The sequence below is a fragment of the Phycodurus eques genome, chromosome 4, assembly GCF_024500275.1.
Source record: "Phycodurus eques isolate BA_2022a chromosome 4, UOR_Pequ_1.1, whole genome shotgun sequence".
Taxonomy (NCBI): domain Eukaryota; kingdom Metazoa; phylum Chordata; class Actinopteri; order Syngnathiformes; family Syngnathidae; genus Phycodurus; species Phycodurus eques.
In genome coordinates this window covers 31,360,817-31,376,190 of record NC_084528.1, presented here as the reverse complement: position 1 = coordinate 31,376,190, position 15,374 = coordinate 31,360,817, and the positions used below count along the sequence as shown (strand labels likewise).

The 15,374-nt window shown below is 41.5% G+C and overlaps 1 protein-coding gene across 2 annotated transcripts in view; it reads left to right on the top strand.

The window, feature by feature from the left end:
* The window catches only part of dnah5 (dynein, axonemal, heavy chain 5), a 53,719-nt gene that overhangs the window by 37,714 nt on the left and 631 nt on the right, over positions 1-15,374 (top strand). For both annotated transcript variants that reach the window (XM_061675232.1, XM_061675231.1), the window contains 14 exons: positions 1,277-1,430; positions 3,330-3,597; positions 3,775-3,898; positions 4,168-4,275; positions 4,795-4,909; positions 5,275-5,451; positions 7,790-7,993; positions 9,227-9,406; positions 11,742-11,879; positions 12,214-12,349; positions 12,679-12,860; positions 13,026-13,160; positions 14,291-14,446; positions 14,745-14,927. In XM_061675232.1, coding sequence (XP_061531216.1) covers positions 1,277-1,430; positions 3,330-3,597; positions 3,775-3,898; positions 4,168-4,275; positions 4,795-4,909; positions 5,275-5,451; positions 7,790-7,993; positions 9,227-9,406; positions 11,742-11,879; positions 12,214-12,349; positions 12,679-12,860; positions 13,026-13,160; positions 14,291-14,446; positions 14,745-14,927 — 2,260 coding nt within the window. The remainder of the gene's footprint in view (positions 1-1,276; positions 1,431-3,329; positions 3,598-3,774; positions 3,899-4,167; positions 4,276-4,794; positions 4,910-5,274; positions 5,452-7,789; positions 7,994-9,226; positions 9,407-11,741; positions 11,880-12,213; positions 12,350-12,678; positions 12,861-13,025; positions 13,161-14,290; positions 14,447-14,744; positions 14,928-15,374) is intronic.

The following is a 15,374-nucleotide window of genomic DNA, read 5'->3' as shown; positions in this document are numbered from 1 at the left end:
TTACTTGCGGTATAGATGGAATCAATGCACACAAAGTGAAATATTTCATCATTGATTTGATTCCTTATAATGATAATGATTATAACTGGGGGGGGGGGGGGGGAAATCACCATCTCCAACACCCAATGATGATGTTTTTTGTTTTTTTTTAAAATATAGATATGTTTTCCCTCTGAAACGTATGTTCATTCATACGCAGTCAATATTTAGGTGGCGCCCCGTTTTGCATGAATGACTGCAGCAATATGATGTAGCATGGACGTGATCAGGCTGTGACACTGCTGAGGTGTTCTAGAAAGAAGCTCAGCGGCCTTCAGCTCGTCTGCGTCATTTGCTCTCGTGTCTCTTAGCTTTCTCTTGGCAATACCCCGTTCCAGTCTGGAGAGTTTGCTAGCCAATCAAGCACAGGAGTATTGTGGCGATTTACCACGACTTTGGTTGTTTTTGGCAGTGTGGTCATGAAATGAGCAACTCTCTAAAGCTTGCCAGCAGAAGGAAGTATTAAGTTATTTAACTTTTACTGGTGAACACCCGCTTTGACTTTGGATTTCAGAAAACAGTGGGTCTTTGATTCACAAATGTAATGGCTAATTTACTTTCATCTGAAAATAGGACCACTGAACAAAAGTCCAGTTTTTCTCCTCAGCCCAGATGAAACGGTTCTGATGCTGTCTGAGGTTCAGGAGTGGCTCAACACTTAACCAAATTCCTTCACATGTCTTTTGCGCAGTGGATCTTGATGAACTGACTTCTGCCTCGCTGCACAAACCTGCTACAATGGTCCCCTAAATTTTCGGAATGGGTTTTGCCTCACAGTCCTTTTTTTCATTGCACACAAGTTGTTCTCAGAGTCCTGTATCCGAATGTGATCGGATACAGAACATTTTTGGGTGGATTGCAACCCTTGTGGAAGGTGCCAGTGGCGGTCTTCTGAACAACAGTCATGTCGCCATGATTGTGGAGGCTACTGAAGCAGCCTTTGAAATTTCATTTAAAGGATCATAAAAAGTAATAAAAAGATGATTAACATATGATACAATCATCTAATTTGAGATCTTGAATTTGGGCTTTTATTAGCTGCAAGACATCATCATTAAAATTAAAACAATTAAAGACTTGACATGTTTACTTATGTGCTGAATGAATCAATAGAATATACGAGTATCTCTTTTGAAATTGAACTATTGAAATAAATGACACTTTCCACAATCATCTAATGTATTGAGATGCACCTGTATTTATGTTTTTAGTACTGTGCTGATGGTTTTTTTTCCAGCTCCTACAACACAACCAACTTGATGGAGGACCTAAAGGGTGTGTACAGGACTGCGGGCCTGCTTGGAAAAGGCCTCAGCTTCCTCTTCACTGACAACGAAATCAAAGAAGAGTCCTTCCTTGAATACATGAACAACCTTTTGTCATCTGGAGAGGTGAGGAGCAAGCTTTTTGAAAGATGGACCTTACTTTGTGCAATGGGGCATACTTGAAAAGTAAAGGGGCATTCTTGCACAGTGGCAGCCATTTTAGCATACAATTGTACAGCTAGCACATATTTTGCACAATTTACTGAGAGCATGTTGCTTTGAGAAAGGGGGGAGCAGGATCTGCAGTAATGACGTCAGTCGCAAATGCCAAATAACTATTTTACCCCCCCCCCGTTCAGCAGCAAAAAACAGCAGCTAGTTTCAATGTCAAGTGCCTCCGTCAACACATTTGTCTGATTCTGTGCCCAGCACTCCTCCCTCCTCCCTGTAATGCGTACAGTTCTTTTCATGAGTTGAAAAGTTAAAAACAAACAAAAATGCATTTCCAGAGCACTTCTCTGCTCTCTCATCCATATCTTATACCCCCCCCCCCCTCCTCTGTTATAGTTAATTTACCTCTCATCATCTGGTTCTCTACTCTTTGTTTTCTTGCTTGTCCACTCCATTCCCACTAACAAGTTCAAAACGATCTTCTTTGCCTCACATCTTTAGATCCCCGTTACCTCAGCCAAGCGCAAATGTATTATATAAACACCATTTAGCTGGTGTATTTGACAGTGAGCAGATTTATGCAAAATAAATAAATAAAATTAAAAAAAATACACTACTGATTTTCAGGTGGTACATAGTCACATGTACATAGCGAGAAACCAGACAATTTCAATGCACATTTATATCGGAATTAACTGTCCCTATTTGTGGTACTGTCATTTACACACGACCACAGTCTCCGGTGCAAAATCTCGAGTAACTATGGAGCTGCTTTCAGCAAGGACTAATTCAAGGAATATTATTATTTGGGTGATTTTACTGTTTTTACACTTTCCCTCTCCAGTGGAACCTGGAATTTGATGGGATGTGTGTGAGAGAGATGATAAAGGTGATGGTGAGAGGCAAAAGGGAGGTGAACAATGCTGGTCTACATAGGCTCACTAGCTTTGTTGCAGTTGTTGCCAGCAGCTTGTATGTGAGATGTACAACACACACACACCGACACACGCACACACAGACACATGCTGTATCTCATTAGTGAGCATGTAGTGAAAAGGTGCAAAAAGCAGGAGTACCACCTCTGCTAAGTGCTCAAGCACTTGCCCCTTTGCCCTGGATGAAAAAAGGGGCCTTTTTGCTTCAAAATACATAAATAAGGAAATGACCCTCGCTGTCATCATGAATGAATTCATGTCTAACATGAATTTGAATGTGATTGCTTAATTCTGAACACAGACACATCCCCATTTATTGAGGGTGTGTGCACTTGTGAAAACACATGATCTCAGTTGCTTATGTTTCCAGTTGAATTATGGAGGTTGTGGGTTAACTGTTGAAAGAGTCCGATAAATAATTTAGCTTGGTCTCATTTTTGTATCTTACAAAAACCTGTAATTTGAAAATGGGTGTGTCGACTTTTTATATCCACTATCCCTTCACATCTTTTTTTAATAGTTTTTTTTATTATTATTGACCGTGTTGATTGTGTTAACAGAAATAAATCTATAAGGTAAATATGTACTGTGTTGTTTTTACTATTGTTTTTTTTCATAATTGAATGAATAATGTTGATGATGTGTGCGCTTTTTGGGGACTTGAGCACCTGCCCCCCAAAATGACTGCGCACATGCCTGTGTTGTACTGTACACAGACCAGAAAATGTTGCAAATGTGTTTTTTTTTTTACTTTTGAAATTGTTCAATTCAGTTAATGGAAAAGTGTAGCAAAATCAAGTGTTGCATTTTAAATCTTAATCTTGAGTACAGTTATAAAGCACGCACAGGATAAGAGACATCGAAGTGAGAATCCGTATCACAAAATAAGTGCAGTTATCTTGTACATTTTTGTCCTCAGGTGTCGAACCTGTTCGCTCGGGATGAAATAGATGAGATCCTCAGTGATCTGGTCCCGATCATGAAGCGAGAGTTTCCAAGACGCCCACCCGCCAACGAAAACCTGCATGATTACTTCATGTCACGAGTTCGACACAACCTTCACGTCATTCTGTGCTTTTCGCCCGTTGGGGAAAAGTTCCGCAACCGGGCTCTAAAATTCCCTGCACTGATATCAGGTTGCACAATGGACTGGTTCAGACGTTGGCCTAAAGATGCTCTCGTTGCAGGTACATACAAACGCTTGCTTATATCTTCCTAGCTAATATTTGTTCGATATACTGTACATACTGTACATCATATCGCCCACTGCTCAATAAACTGCAAAATCGTCTGAAAGATTTCTGTCACTGTACTCTGTATTATATTGCTTTCTTGCTGTATTTTCTGTGTGTGTGTTTTCTCAGTTTCAGAGCACTTTGTGTCTGCGTTTGATATTGAGTGCTCACCTCAAGTCAAGCGGGAGGTGGTTCAATGCATGGGCGCTTTCCAGGACGGGGTGGCTGAGAAGTGCGTGGATTACTTCCAGAGGTACACTTGTACAACGAGCCGATATTTCAGACAATTGGTCACCTTAAAGCCTTTATGGATGGAAGATGAAATGAACATTTTTTGCAAGCAAATACAAAAGAATATATTTGGCATGAAATGCATTTTATTTTGTAATTTGTCCTGAAGACACAAATAATTGCAAATATTTTCATACTTGAAATGTGCTGCCTTCTATTGTTCTTCTTGGAAACCGATGGAGTAAATATAAATACTGTAGTTACAAGTGATGTATTGTAATTTGACTGCAGATACCGACGCTCCATGCACGTCACACCCAAGTCTTACCTATCCTTCATCCAGGGCTACAAGAACATCTACGAGGAAAAGAGATGTGAAGTTAAGACACTGGCCAACAGGTAAACCAATAACACTGTTAAATACCCTTCATATTTATATATTATTTATTTCCTCTTAAGCCTCACCACTGAAGAACTTTTTATTGAAGCAGAAAGTCATGTTCAGAAAATAAAAGGGTAGGATTATTGCATGGAGCAGTTTCTGACATATATTGATTGTCAATTAAATATATATACAACCTATCAAAAAACAGGCTTGCTTGATCAATAGGTATTGACTTTCTGATGCCAACAAATTAATTTATATTGGCCAAGTAGCCAATCCAGGACCAAAAATGTTTTCATAGAGTTAGCAAATTATGTATACAATTATTTATACATATCTTATTGATACCAATATGCAATTTCTTTTTCCTTTTATCATCTCTGTTCTTATATATTTGACGTAGACATGCTCAATACGCTTTAAAAATATGAATATTAAGACTGAGCCATATGGTCATACAGAGCCACGGGCATGTCTAAGCTTTGTAGTTAGTGTTACGTTAGTTTTATGTATAATGCGGTACTTCTATTTAGGATGAACACAGGCCTCCAGAAGCTGAAGGAAGCGTCAGAGTCAGTAGCAGCACTCAGCAAAGAGCTGGAGTTGAAAGAGAAAGAATTACAGGTGGCCAATGAAAAAGCTGACATGGTGAGTTTTAGAAGCTTTTTATTCCTTGATATGCTAATAGTTAATTTTACTCATATGTTTGCATGTTACCCCAAGAGCATTTCATTCAGTTGTACATAAACAATTACTAAAAACATAAATTAATAGAGTAGCCCGCCAAAATACACCTGTTCCGTTGGAATTACAGGACGTTACATTTTGTACAGCTTGTATGTACAGGCTTATTGAGTCACCTTTTTCCTCCATTGATGACTAAATAAAAAAATACAGTTGTATTCACAGAGGCATGTTCATTTTAAACAAACCTTTACAGCAACGTAAGCTTTTCTCACTTTCACGGGAGCTTGTACGCTTTGATTGCACGATATAATACTTGTCTTGCACAGGTGCTGAAAGAGGTGACAGTCAAAGCCCAGGCAGCTGAGCGAGTGAAGGTGGAGGTTCAGAAAGTCAAGGACAAGGCCGAGGCCATTTTAGAGCGCATCTCGGCCGACAAAGCCATCGCTGAGCAGAAACTGGAAGCTGCCAAGCCTGCATTGCAGGAGGCCGAGGAAGCGCTGCAGGTACAGTTTTGGACAAACATCATGTCATCCTCATTAGGGTCGCTGCACACTGAGCGATGCCACCGAACGCCACGGAAATGTTGCTCAGCGTATGCGCTTCGGCAAAAAGTCAAAAATCCAAAATGCCATATTGGATCACATGGTCTTTCACGACAATAATCACGTTTGCGGGTACGACGCGAGAGCCAGCTGGCCGCCACCAAGCCGTACATGAATACAAAAATAAATAAATAAAGTAAGTAGGATGTTATTCTGTGATTCATTGTGATTTGAATCCAAGTCACCACCGATTCATACATAGCCTTAAGATACATGATGGTATGCACCTGTGGCTAAAAAGTGAAGCGTGGAGAGTCTCTGTCGCTGAAATGGACATGATATAGTCGATAAATCGGGCTTTCGTTGGCAACAGCCTCTCAAATATCCACACACTCTTCCTTATTTCTCACTCGTTTCTTCTTTTTGTATTATTATAATGCAGTTACTGCGACCAGGGCAATCCACATCTACCGCGCCAAGTCATGTTTTTTTGCGGTTCAATAAAAAACAAAACAAAACAAAACACTGTGCACCATATGTGGTGCCTCATAAAGAACACGACGGGTCGCATTTCTTCCCTTGCAGGCGTCGGTCGGTGTGCGGCGCACAGTCGCTGACTGTAATCGGTTTGCGATGGTTCAGTTGAGGTCGTGTCGCTCAGCGGGCCTGTGAGGAAAAGATCGAAAACAGATTTCTTGCTTGGTATCACATTCTAAACAGCGTTCGGGTCAATCAAAATCATTTTCATTTCACTCTTCATAAATCGTCTGCAAGATGACATTTGTCTAAAACTACTAGACTCATTGGCTAAAGTGCAATATGAAAACATTTCCCTGTTTTTACATTGCTTGCTAGATTTACTACTTGTAACATTCTGCACTCTTTTATGGACTCCTCTCACAATATATTTACCCTTAGGATAAAGGTTTAAAAAGTCAGTAAACTGCATATTTTAGATGTTTTATTGCGCTTCCATCATAGTATATTGTGCAGTGCAGGTTTTGCCAGCCTGGAGTGTTTCAGTGTGACAGGGGGTATGTCTATAGTTAGCACTGTGCTTTGGGGCGAGAAGCTGTGTAGTAATTAAAGCGTGCCTCCAGGGAGGATGGTTGCGTGCAGATCAACAATGTCAGCTCCTTGATTAGAATTTGTATCTTTCTGTGGTGGACGGGAAACGGGATACATCCTCATAGGACGTTTTGGCTTTCTGGCCTGCACATGAGATCTGGCCAGAAATTGCCTGACGTTAGTGTCATAGCTTTCTTTCTTCTTCAAACACAGTCATTTAAAATACATGATGTATCTGCTCCCAGTTATTTTGAGAACTTACAGCAAACACCAAAAATCTTTCAAAATTTGCCTTATAATTCAGTAAATGCTGGTGTGTCTGCTACTGATCGATACAGAAATAACAATACCTCTAGTACCAGATCTTTGCTCGATAAAATCTATTCTCAAATCAAGCTATCATGACTATTGAGATCTTATCTAAACGGTTGGCGTTTGGTAAGAACTACTTTTTCTTCCGACTGGTTAAGATTTTTTGCACTGGCGATGATTACCATAAAACCACAAACTGAGAGCAGAGATCTGAAAAAGCTGATGAGTTGAGAAGGTCGGATCTCTTAAAGGTCTTTCTCAATGGGTTACTTTGAGTTTAGCTCCTTGTGTCTCTGTTTTATGTCTCAAAGTAATTTTCTGTATCGCTTCACAGTTCTTGTCTTTACTTACATGCTCTGTTTTTATTCCCCACTTTTAGTCCTTCAGTATTCTTCTTGGGTCTCAAGTGTTGTGAACGCTCTGCTTTTTGGACGGAAATGTTAAAAATGTGTGATAATTTTACATGCTCATAGAAAAAGGCAATGAAAAAGCAGGGTACAACGCAAGACCCATAGAGACACAGTTTGGTGTGGAAGAACTTTGCGCAGATCCCTGACCTCAACCCCATCAAACACCTTTGGAAATAATTACAACAGTTGCAACACACTCCAAAATCTGCTCCTGTGCTGTGTAAACCACATTACACATTTTTTTGCCAATATTGTGCTTCGGATTGGAAATTCTGAGATGTTAGAAACTTTTCTCGGGCTATAACGGGAACATATAGGGATTAACATGAACGAGTTGGAAATTTGCATGTTATTAAATATAGCGTATTAGAGCAAAACATCATGCATCGTTATCCTGCTTTCAACACGCCATTGTATGCACAATTCAGGAGTCTGTACTCACGTTTTTGGTTGGTCAATTAAAATTTGGAACTTGAAAAACATTCTTCTCAAGGCTTCTCTCCACTCAGACAATCAAGCCATCAGACATCGCCACGGTGCGCACACTCGGCCGCCCCCCGCACCTCATCATGAGGATTATGGACTGCGTGCTGCTGCTCTTCCAGAGGCGGCTCAACCCTGTCAAGTTCGACCCCGAGAAGAACTGCAACATTCCATCGTGGCAGGAGTCTCTCAAACTCATGACAGCAGGAAATTTTCTGGCCAGTCTACAGGTACAACTGGCAAATAGATGGAGCAATACTTTGTTGTTGGTAGTACCATATTGATGCAGATATTTGTCCCACGTAGAAGTAGTACATCTTTTTTTACGGGCTACTCAGTTTGTACTATACTGTATACGGTTTGATGCGTGTTGGGGATGTGCCAGTGTCATGTTTAGAAAGCTCAGTCTTTAAAGTTTCAAACTAATTCATACTAATTAGTTTACACTTCACCAAACCCAAAACGGTCGATTTAGCAAGTGAGAAAATTCTTCCACTCCCATTATTCTGCAGGTGCTTCCATGTATTACAAGTTTGCAATTTGTATTGTTTTCCTCCCAAAAGCTGAAGCCTCAAGAGTATGGCCTAAAAAGGTCAAAGTCCTATCATTGTAAGCCAGGGGAAATGTGATATTTACAATAGCACATAACTGCAGTATATTCTTGTGAATGCATCTCCTTTACAGGGTTCAGTGTGTTCCCTCAAGAATATTGTAGGATTTTATAGCAAGTTGGCAAGGCTGTGCACAAACATGAATAGAATGTAACCCAGTTTCTTGTTGGACACTGTTCCACCTCATTTCTCTTCGGATTGCAAAAGAATTTCATTCATTTTGTACTGCTTATCCTGTTCAGGGTCAAGGGTGAGCTCGATCGCGTGTTTTGCGATGTGCAGTATAGACAACCACTCACACTCACGTTCACACATTTGCGCAATTTCAGTTCTCTACAACATGCATGCGTTTGGAATGTCTGAGTAAACTGGAATACCCGACAACATTTGAAGTTGAGGGCGAGGTATTGTGGTTTAATACAGAAAAGGTTGATTAAATCAAATGAGATATGGTAATGCTCTAATCATTCCCAGAGTGGAAATTCTGGTGTTATGGCAGCACACAGGACGCAGCGGATTGTTTGAAAGGTAAGAATAACACTAAATAAATATATAAAGTAAAAATACAAGAAAGCTTTTGAAGGATAAGGCGGCCTGTGATTTGAGGCGCAAAATGAGGACCATTTGGTCCACTGAGGTTTGATGTCATTTGCCATCGTTCTATTTCCTCCTTGGCCGATCTCTCTCCATCATTGTTGACTTGTTTCCAAGATGTCTCAGTTCCACAGTGCTTACCTTCTCTCTCCTCATTCGCTGCAACCTCGGAGCATCTGCTAGCTACTCTTATCTGCACTATTTTTTCCTCCCCATCCCTTTTCGCCTTCTAACCCTGCCACTCTCTCTTCCTTGCAGCAATTCCACAAAGACACCATTAATGAAGAGGTGGTGGAGCTCCTGCAGCCCTATTTTGACATGCCCGACTACAACATTGAAACAGCCAAGAGAGTGTGCGGCAATGTGGCCGGGCTCGCATCCTGGACCAAAGCCATGGCCTCGTTCTTTTCCATCAACAAGGAAGTCTTGCCTTTAAAGGTAATGAGGGCGACAAGATTGCTGTGGCGTTTATGACAAATATTGTAAGAAACAATTCGAGCACACGTGCGCATTCCTCTGTCACTCTCCTCTCCCGCTGACTGATGAATATGGACAAGAAACTTAAGTGGAGAGCAGAGCCACAGGCTACAACACAGTCCCCGCTTTGATATGAAAAGATTCATTCAGACCCCCAACATTTTGGCTGCCTGGCTGCAGATTATGTGTCCCGGAAACAGAAAGCAATAATGAAGCAATTCTCAATGCAAGTTTTCATATCCCATTTTGAATTCAATCCCTTTAGCACAGACCTGAAAATGGATCTCCCTGGGCAAAAAGTCTTTGTTTCCAGAAACTCTCAGTACCAGTCCAGTCACACAGGGTTCACTAGTGCTCTGCTGAAAACATTTTAAACCCAAAATACAATCTGTAAGTTCAATACTGCTCCCCAATTAAGTAGCTGCAATTCAATTTTTCACCCATCAACTGAACAATGATTTAATACCGCCTGGCAACCTCCAAGGTGTACACTGCCTCTCACCCATAATCACCTGGGATATTGTAAGGGTCGAACACGACTCTCATGGGGAGAAGCCGTACAGAAAATGAATAGCTGGATGCATGGAGAATTACTGTAGAATGCTGCACACATACGTCTTTGATGATGGAAAGAAAAACAAAACAAAACAACACATAGTATTTTATTTCATCAAAATGAATGTAATACTGGATTAGTACAGCATCACACTAGTATCCGTAGATTGATTTTCTATCACACAAAGTGGTCTGTAAGGGATCGATGCTGTGTACACTATAGACATTATTTACACATTGCTAATATGGTAAACTATTTAGAACACGTTTGACATTTTATAAAAGCAGGCTGAACTCGGTATCTTGACAATTGTTCAAAACCCTTCGGCAATGTAACTGTCGTATAGCAGTACGAGTGTCAGTGTGTCCTGTGCAGATATGCTGCAATATGCAGCACTTAGGGGGAAAAAGATACATTTTCCAATCTACTAACATGTCGAACTGATTGAATTTGTTTTATTCAACCAATCCTATAGTTCCATTCCTTTCTCTGTTGTCATCTCCTGACGGTTTCTCCTCCTGCTTCAGTCTCTCTCTCTCTCACACACACACACACGCGCACACACATTCTATCTCAACGGCCCCATGATAATTCCCTGCTACTTTTTTTTTTTTTTTTTGAATCTCAGTATGGAACACAGACTGGCAAATTGATTTTCTGAATTTCCAGCCCAACGGCGCCCTCGCTCCCTGAGCTGCCTGCCAAACACAAAAGGCAGTGAGTCGGACAGGAATCCTCCTCTCCTCTCTCGGCACTCGGGCTTCCCCGTACAACTGCAATGCAATCGGATTCGCGCAACGAAAAGCACTTGACACTGTTCTCTAAATCTGTGTTTAGACCAAAGCTTGCTCTGCAGCTCTAATCAGAAAATATCGCCACCACATCCGTGCTATCTTCAGACTCCTTTCCCTCCCACCATGTTCTCCTATCACCACTTCATCTCCTTTTATTTTGAGGCATCTCCCTCATCAGTCCTCATTTCGTTTTGGGAATCTCCGTTCCTCGGAACCCTGATTTAAACTTGTCTGCACCTGCGACGTACATAAAAATAAATAAATAAATAAAATAAAAATCAGCCTCAAATGTTCTATTGTCTTTTGGCACGATATTTATTTTACTTTTGCAGCATGTTTACACGTACTCGCATACAATGTGGATAGAGTGAATTTTCTGCTGCCGATCATAAAGTTATCATCTCAGTCGCACTCACACCATCCAGCATCAACCTTGACTTCATGTGAATTTGGACAGGAGCTTGTATCGAAGCACAATTTTGTACACCATTTTAAGACTTTGCACATCAAGTACAAATTAAAGTCAACCGCGGCTTCAAATTACTCACCGCGTGGGCTAAAACTTCAACTTGACAGCACCACACTTCTGTTCTTGGCCACTTCCATTTGTGGTACCTTAGATTTTGCTGTGAATAGCATTTCGTATAATTTATGAACCCTGTTGAGAAAAAAAGATTTCTTCTTAATGAATACACTTTTACTTTTGTGCAAGTTACAGTATAATGAGATTACATATATAATTGAAAACTCGTCTTTGCCTGGGATCATTTGTGTCAATATACAGACCAGACAGACGAGCTTTCCACCTCGGCTGAGGTCTCATTTGTCGTTTGTCTCCCTTTTCAGCCCCCCCCCCCAAAAGGAGGCTGTAACCCTTTTAGCTGTTTTGTATGGAATAAAGCCAGCACAAATCCTTTTTTTAAATTTCCCTCCTCTCTCTTTCTAGGCTAACTTGGTAGTGCAGAAGAATCGTCTGTCCATCGCTCGCGTTGATTTTAAGAAAGCTCAGGCCGAGCTGGATGCCAAGCAGGCCGAGCTGGATGTGGTGCAGTGCGAGTATGAGAAGGCCATGATGGAGAAACAGGTCAGCGGCTTCATTAGCATCCTCACAGCACGCACAAAGGAATAAAACAGCAATTGTCATCACTTTTACAAGGCGTAGCTCCAGTATCTTTAGCAACCTGGTGCGATAGACGTCAGTAGCATTCAGCCAAGCGTCCTGGTCTTAGAGATGTTCACTTCAAGAGGGACATGGCGCGCACGGATGGCAGCAAACGGATCCTGTTGGCCTGCAATAAAGGATCTGCATCAGTTTCAAAAATGTTGTCAATTGTCCACATGGACTGCTTGATTGAAGTGTTCTTCTGAAAGTCCAAACAGATCTACTGACCTGTGTATCTGTCCTCACTCCCTTTCAGACACTGCTGGAGGATGCTGAGCGCTGCCGGTACAAGATGCAGACGGCCTCCAGTCTGATCAGCGGCTTAGCCGGCGAGAAGGAGAGATGGACAGAACAGAGCAAAGAGTTTGCTGCTCAGACCAAACGTCTCGTTGGTGGGTTTCACTATGAGTGTCTTTTTTTATTTTGGAAATCAGCATTTACTTATGACTGGTGCAGTAGAACATTCGTTAGCATTATCGCCTCACAGCAAGAAGATTTGGGTTGGATTCGGCTATTCCTCACGCAGTCCGAAAAAATACTGGATTTTCTCAAGTCTAAAGTGTTATTGTGTCAGCCCTGTGATTGGCAAGTGATCATCCCAGGGTGCGCTCCACTCGTTCCCTTTAAGCCAGAGAGACTCCAGCCTCTCTGTGACCCTGAACAAGAAAAACATGATGGAAAATTGATGGATGCATTGACTGTCTGCGGCTTTTTGCTCCAGGTGACATCCTCCTTGCCACGGCGTTCTTGTCTTACTCCGGTCCCTTCAACCAGGAGTTCCGCAACCTCCTACTCAGCGATTGGCAAAATGAACTGAAGCAGCGGCAAATCCCGTTTGGCAGCAATCTCAATCTGACTGAGCTACTTATTGATGCGCCCACTGTCAGTGAGTGGAATCTACAGGTTAGTAATCAAACTCTGATCCGTTCATTTGGGTCTAACTGAAGGACATACAGTACATCAAGACTAAAAAATATGTTGCATGATACAAATGAATGTGGCATTTAATTCTTCGTGTGATTATGCATTGCTGAAAATGTGCTTGTCACTCATCCTTTCTTCTTACAGGGGCTCCCTAATGATGACCTGTCTATTCAGAATGGCATCATTGTCACTAAAGCTGCACGCTTCCCTCTCCTTGTTGACCCTCAAACGCAAGGGAAAATCTGGATTAAGAACAAAGAGGCCAGGAATGAGCTGCAGGTTGTTTTTTGTGATTTATTTATTTTTATTTATTTTTAATAGTCTGTATCTACCCCAGAGTTTCCCAACCTTTATCCACTGTTACCCACAAAGGCAGATCAATTGGGATTGAATTTTGTGCCCTGCATGTGGTCAAGCAGTATTGTGAAAGAGACGAAATGCTAACATGCCAACAGTTGTTATGGTAACACTTAGCACGTTAGCAACCTGAGTGGAGAAAGCACTGAGAAGGAACAATAAAGATTTTACACTGTGGCCCGTGTCAGTTACTTTTTTTGAAAGAGATTAGCTCAAATGCTAACAGTTGGCACGCTTACATATAGCCTACTGAGATGGAAACCAGAATAAAGAAAGTTATGAGGCTATTAGTGTACTACTTCATTGAAATGCCTGACGAGGCTGAATGCCTGCTAAATGCCTGACGAGGCTAAATAAAAGTGTTAAAAATGGACTAAAGTAAAGCAGGATATTCAAAATGTACTGTTTTGATTCTGCCTGAGAAATGAGGAAAATAATTACAATTGTTGTCAGTGGAAGAGTTGATCAACTTGCTCTCACATCAAGTAAAATTAAAAGGTACAAAGTAACCAACACACCTGTGTAACACATCTGTTGGTTTTTGCACGTCAGTGCTGCGGGGGGAATTGCGCTGCCATGGTAACACAATTTTTACTTAGTGGCAGTGCTGTCAGTGCTTGTTCTGCTCTAGTTCCATAATAGAACATTTTGGTGTCGAAGCATTCATTCACACGATAATGACAGTGTGTTCTTTCTTAGTTTCTACCTTCACGCATGTTCAAATGCTTTTCTCTAGTTCAGCGTTCTGCTTCATACTTAACTGACAATTAGCAGTTCCTTCTTCCTTGGCCCTGTCGCTTGGCTAAATTTAAGCAGTATTTATTTAATTCTGAGACTCAATATCGACAGTGACACAGTGCGGACTCATTAAATCAACATCGATCCCTTTCCTAATGCTTTCAAAAAGTGACACATCTCAGAAAGAGACTTGTTTTTAATTTGAATTTTCTTTTGCAGACCGAGTCATCCTTTTGTACCAAAGGGTTACACTCATGTCAAATGCAGATGATTTTTTTTATTTTTTTTTACGAAATATATTCTCCTTTTCCCAGATCACCTCATTGAATCATAAATACTTCAAGAACCATCTCGAAGACAGTTTGTCTCTTGGGCGGCCACTCTTGATTGAGGACGTCGGGGAGGAGTTGGACCCTGCCCTCGATAACATTCTTGAGAAAAACTTCATCAAGACTGGATCCACTTACAAGGTAACGACTGGATTCAGCCACTTACAGACATTTATTAGCTCCCTGGTTTTGTGTCTGTACCAGCAAAGCTGTGGCCGAGTGCACAAAGTAAGGTCCACATAGGCCTGCTTGAATGATTTAATGTGAAAGAATTTGCATAGGACCCTCACATCCGCCCCATCAAACACCTTTGGGATGGACTACAAAAGAGATCGGGAGGGAATCCCCTTGTCCAACATCAGTGACCTCTGACCTGACAAATCCGCTACTGAATGAATTGAATGAAGTTTAAGACGCACCGCTATCTTATTTTCCACAGGTAAAAATTGGAGACAAAGAGGCGGACGTCATGAAGGGCTTCAGGCTGTACGTGACCACCAAGCTGCCAAACCCGGCGTACACCCCTGAGATCAGTGCCCGCACCTCCATCATTGACTTCACCGTAACAAGGAGAGGACTGGAGGACCAGCTCCTAGGCCGAGTCATCCTCAAAGAAAAACAAGTGACATTTCTTTATAAACTGTACACTGCACAGACAGTTCGAATTGTTCGTTATTGGAGAGCAGCTTGATTGGGTTGACTATTTATTCGATCCTTTTGAAAACCATAGTTTGACTCAGCTGCCATGTTTACATTTATGTGATGCGGAAACTTGACTTTGTATTTGCTTGTATACAAATAAGCGATACACATGGTGGCTCAGTAGTCTAATTGACGAGTGTCATTCAGTGCAATGGCGGTAAAGTGCTGACTCCACAAGTGTTGTCTGTATGAGGGTGCGCATCGTAGTTCGCACTTACTTTTTGACACTCGTGGCTCAACGAGTCGCCATGGCCTCGCGCCACCTAAAACCCGTCACGGTCATTGGCCCGCAGGCTACGGAGATTGGCTGAACAGTGACTCACTTGCATGAGAAAAGACCGACCCCGTCAATAAAACCTATTAAAAA